The following is a 3350-nucleotide window of genomic DNA, read 5'->3' on the forward strand; positions in this document are numbered from 1 at the left end:
GGGGAGCCCGGCAGCAGCGAGGCCCGCCGGCCGTCCTCCCTGCGGCCCGGCCTCGTCCCGCCGCGCCAGTGGCTGCCGGTGAAGAAGGAGCGCGGCGGGCTGGAGGAGGAGGAGGAGGAGGAGGAGGAAGAAGACGACGAGGAGGAGGAGGATCTGGTGCTGACCTGCGAGGAGGACGAGGAGCCGGCCGAGCCCGCCGCCGCCCTGAGCATCAGCGACGTCCGCACGCTCAGCGGGCCGCCCCCACCGCCGCCGCCGCCGCCGGAGGAGCAGGTGAACTTCTGCGAGTCCTCGCAGGACGTGGCGGCCGCCTTCGAGGAGCCCTTCCCGCCGCCCCCCCGGCCGCTCCTGCCGCTGGACGTGCGGGGACCCCCGCTGTTGCTCTTCCCGGGGGCGTCGGCGGGGGCGCCGTCTGCCGGAGGGGCCGCCCCGGCGTCGTCGGTGGAGCACGGGGCGGTGCAGCTGTCGGGGGGCTCCGGCGGGGAGGGCAGCAAGATCTTCCTGTGCCACTGCGGGAAGGCCTTCTCGCACAAGAGCATGCGCGACCGGCACGTCAACATGCACCTGAACCTGCGGCCCTTCGACTGCCCCGTCTGCAACAAGAAGTTCAAGATGAAGCACCACCTGACGGAGCACATGAAGACCCACACGGGCCTCAAGCCCTACGAGTGCCACGTCTGCGCCAAGAAGTTCATGTGGCGCGACAGCTTCATGCGCCACAAGGGCCACTGCGAGCGGCGCCACCGCCTGGGAGGAGGAGGAGGAGGGGGCCCCGCTGCCCTCTGCGGGGGGGCCAAGAAGGAGGAGGAAGGGGGGGCGTCCCCCTCCTGCGTCCCCGGGGAGGCCGAGTGGGCCACGGGACGATCCCCCCGCAGCGAACTGGGCTTCGCGGGCAGCAGCAAGATGTGAGCCGCAGAACTGACGCCTCCCCTGCGAGGAAGACCCTCCCGGCCCTCGGAGGAGTCTCCTTCCCTGGAGGGGCCCTGCGGACTCTGCTGGGGGGGGTGTCTGGTTTCTGCAGGATGGGGGCTGCGAAGGGCTACCATCTCCCCCCCCCCATTTGGCCTGGTCTTCCCATCATGCGATGGGCCCGTCCCTGGGAGGGGGTCTCTTTGCCTCTAGAGCCAGCCAGGTGGGGGCTGCCCCAGGCCTAAATCCCTCTTGTGGGAGGAGAGAGTGACACAAAAGCCCCCCCCATTTGCAGAGGAGGGGGTTTCTTCTTGTTGATGTAACAGCAGCTTCCTCTCCCCCTCCTTTGTGTCTGCTTTGGGGTGCAGACTTTTTGGCAAGAGCCCCTCCTTCCCCCCCCCCCAGTTTGCAGGGGATGGTTCTGAGATGTCCGGATGCTTGACTGTGTGCCCAAAGACACACACACACACACACACAGCTTTGGGAGGGAACTCACGTCAGTCCTTCTGGATACACCTCCCCCCCCAAAAAAAAAAACCCTGGGGACAAGGAGAAGCCCCCTCCCTCCCCCCCCCATTGGTTCCTTCGGTGGAGATGAGAAACGTCCTTCAATTTGGCTTCGGCCTTTTTCTAAAGGAAAGCCAGAAATTCTCTTATAAATATTTATTGCTGTTTAAGGCCCTGCCTGGCTTCGATCTTTGCTGGCTCCGTCCTGGGGCTGCGGCTGGAGCCTCTGAGGAGAGGTGGGGGGGGGGACAGGTGCAGGTGAGCTGTGTGGGGTGGAGTCCAGGGGGGGCTCTCCCTGCCCCATAGTTGCTGCCCCCCCATTCCGAGCATGTTCTGCCTTCAATCTAAGCTGGATCCGGGGAACTGCTGGCCCTGAAGCCCCTGTACCCCGATTCCAGTCCTGGTTGCGTCTGGCCTTGAAGCAGCTTCCTTTTAGGGATCTGAGCCTCCCCACCCACCCCAGGGGCCCCTCCCCCCCTCTTGGCTCCGGGGGGGTGTGTGCAAAGAAAAAGGGGGGGACTCCAGGCGTTGGGCGATTCTCACTCATCTGGTGATAAGAGGCAGTCCAGCCATCCAGAGCTATAGCGGCCTTGGAAAAATTTGACTTACGGCCGTTTTCCAGGCTTCCCACCGTTGCAGCATCCCCAGGGTCACGGGGCCAAAATTCAGGCGCTGGGTAACTGACCCACGTTTGTGACGGCCGCAGCATCCTGGGGTCCTAGGATCCCCCTTTTCCTGCCTTCTGATTATTGAGCGAAGTCAAGGGGAGGGGGATCAGATTCGTCTAACAATTGTAGCAAGAGAAGTTGTAAAATGAGACAAAATCCACTTTTTTTCTGTCTCACTTAGCGACAGAAATGTTGGCCGCCATAGGTCAAGGACTTCCCGGATAGTATGGCTTTTGTTATAATAATAATAATAATAATAATAATAATAATAATAATAATTCAGTTTTTGGCTTAATGACAGATGAAACTCTTCAAAAGAACTTCGAGGCATTGTTTACCTGAAAGAATCTTTTATTCGGGAAACAAAAACATAGATAAAAGCCAAAAACTGAATCCCCCACCCCAAACTAACAAAGCACAATTCTCTCCTCCAATTAACAGTCATAAATCACATTCCCCAATTAGCTTGAAGCAGTGGGCTTCCTCCCCAGCTCTACAGCCTGCCAAATCTTTATCAACTCTGGGCGCAATGCCCTTGGATTCCCACGGCTGAGTTGTTATGACTGGCTGGACTGTCATCCACATCCCCACCCCCCAGCATCATCTAACTCTAAAAGCGAAAGAGTAAAGATGGCTACATTTCTATCTATTGTCAAAGCAAAAAACATCCGATGTTAGCAGCGTTGACATTTTATTATTATTATTACTATTACTATTATTATTACTATTACTATTATTATTATTATTACTATTATGTTGGAAGGGACCTTGAAGGTCATCTAGTCCAACCCCCTGGTATAGGAAACCCTATACCATTTCGGACAAATGGCTGTCCAGTCTCTTCTTAAAAACCTCCAGTGTTGGAGCATTCACCACTTCTGGAGGCAGGTAGTTCCACTGGTTAATTGTTCTCACTGTCAGGAAGTTTCTCCTTAGTTCTAGGTTGCTTCTCTCCTTGATTAGTTTCCACCCGTTGCTTCTTGTCCTGCCTTCAGGCACTTTGGAGAATAGCTTGACTCCCTCTTCTTTGGGGCAGCCCCTGAGATACTGGAACATTTACTATCATGTCACCCGTCATTTTCATTTTCCTGTGGCCTTTTGCAAGCTCTGCCCTGGCCTTGCTGGGATCCAGTGGTCAATTTATTGGGGGCTCTGCTGGAGACCAAACCGGCTTGCTAGGGAGGGAGGGAGGAGAGCCCACCGCTAGCACCGGTTTTGCTGCCCCCTCCCCTCCCCCTCCAGAGGGCCATTCCAGCAGACGCTCCC

The 3350-nt window shown here is 57.4% G+C and overlaps 1 protein-coding gene across 1 annotated transcript in view; it reads left to right on the top strand.

Moving 5' to 3' along the window:
• The window catches only part of LOC114923204 (death domain-associated protein 6-like), an 8693-nt gene extending 7784 nt beyond the window's left edge, over positions 1-909 (top strand). Inside the window, exons 7-8 of the mRNA XM_029285857.1 lie at positions 7-89; positions 234-909. Coding sequence (XP_029141690.1) covers positions 7-89; positions 234-909 — 759 coding nt within the window. The remainder of the gene's footprint in view (positions 1-6; positions 90-233) is intronic.
• Positions 910-3350: the final 2441 nt, after the last annotated feature.

Source organism: Protobothrops mucrosquamatus, unplaced genomic scaffold (assembly GCF_001527695.2).
Source record: "Protobothrops mucrosquamatus isolate PMUCROS unplaced genomic scaffold, P.Mucros_1.0 scaffold2354, whole genome shotgun sequence".
Lineage (NCBI taxonomy): Eukaryota > Metazoa > Chordata > Lepidosauria > Squamata > Viperidae > Protobothrops > Protobothrops mucrosquamatus.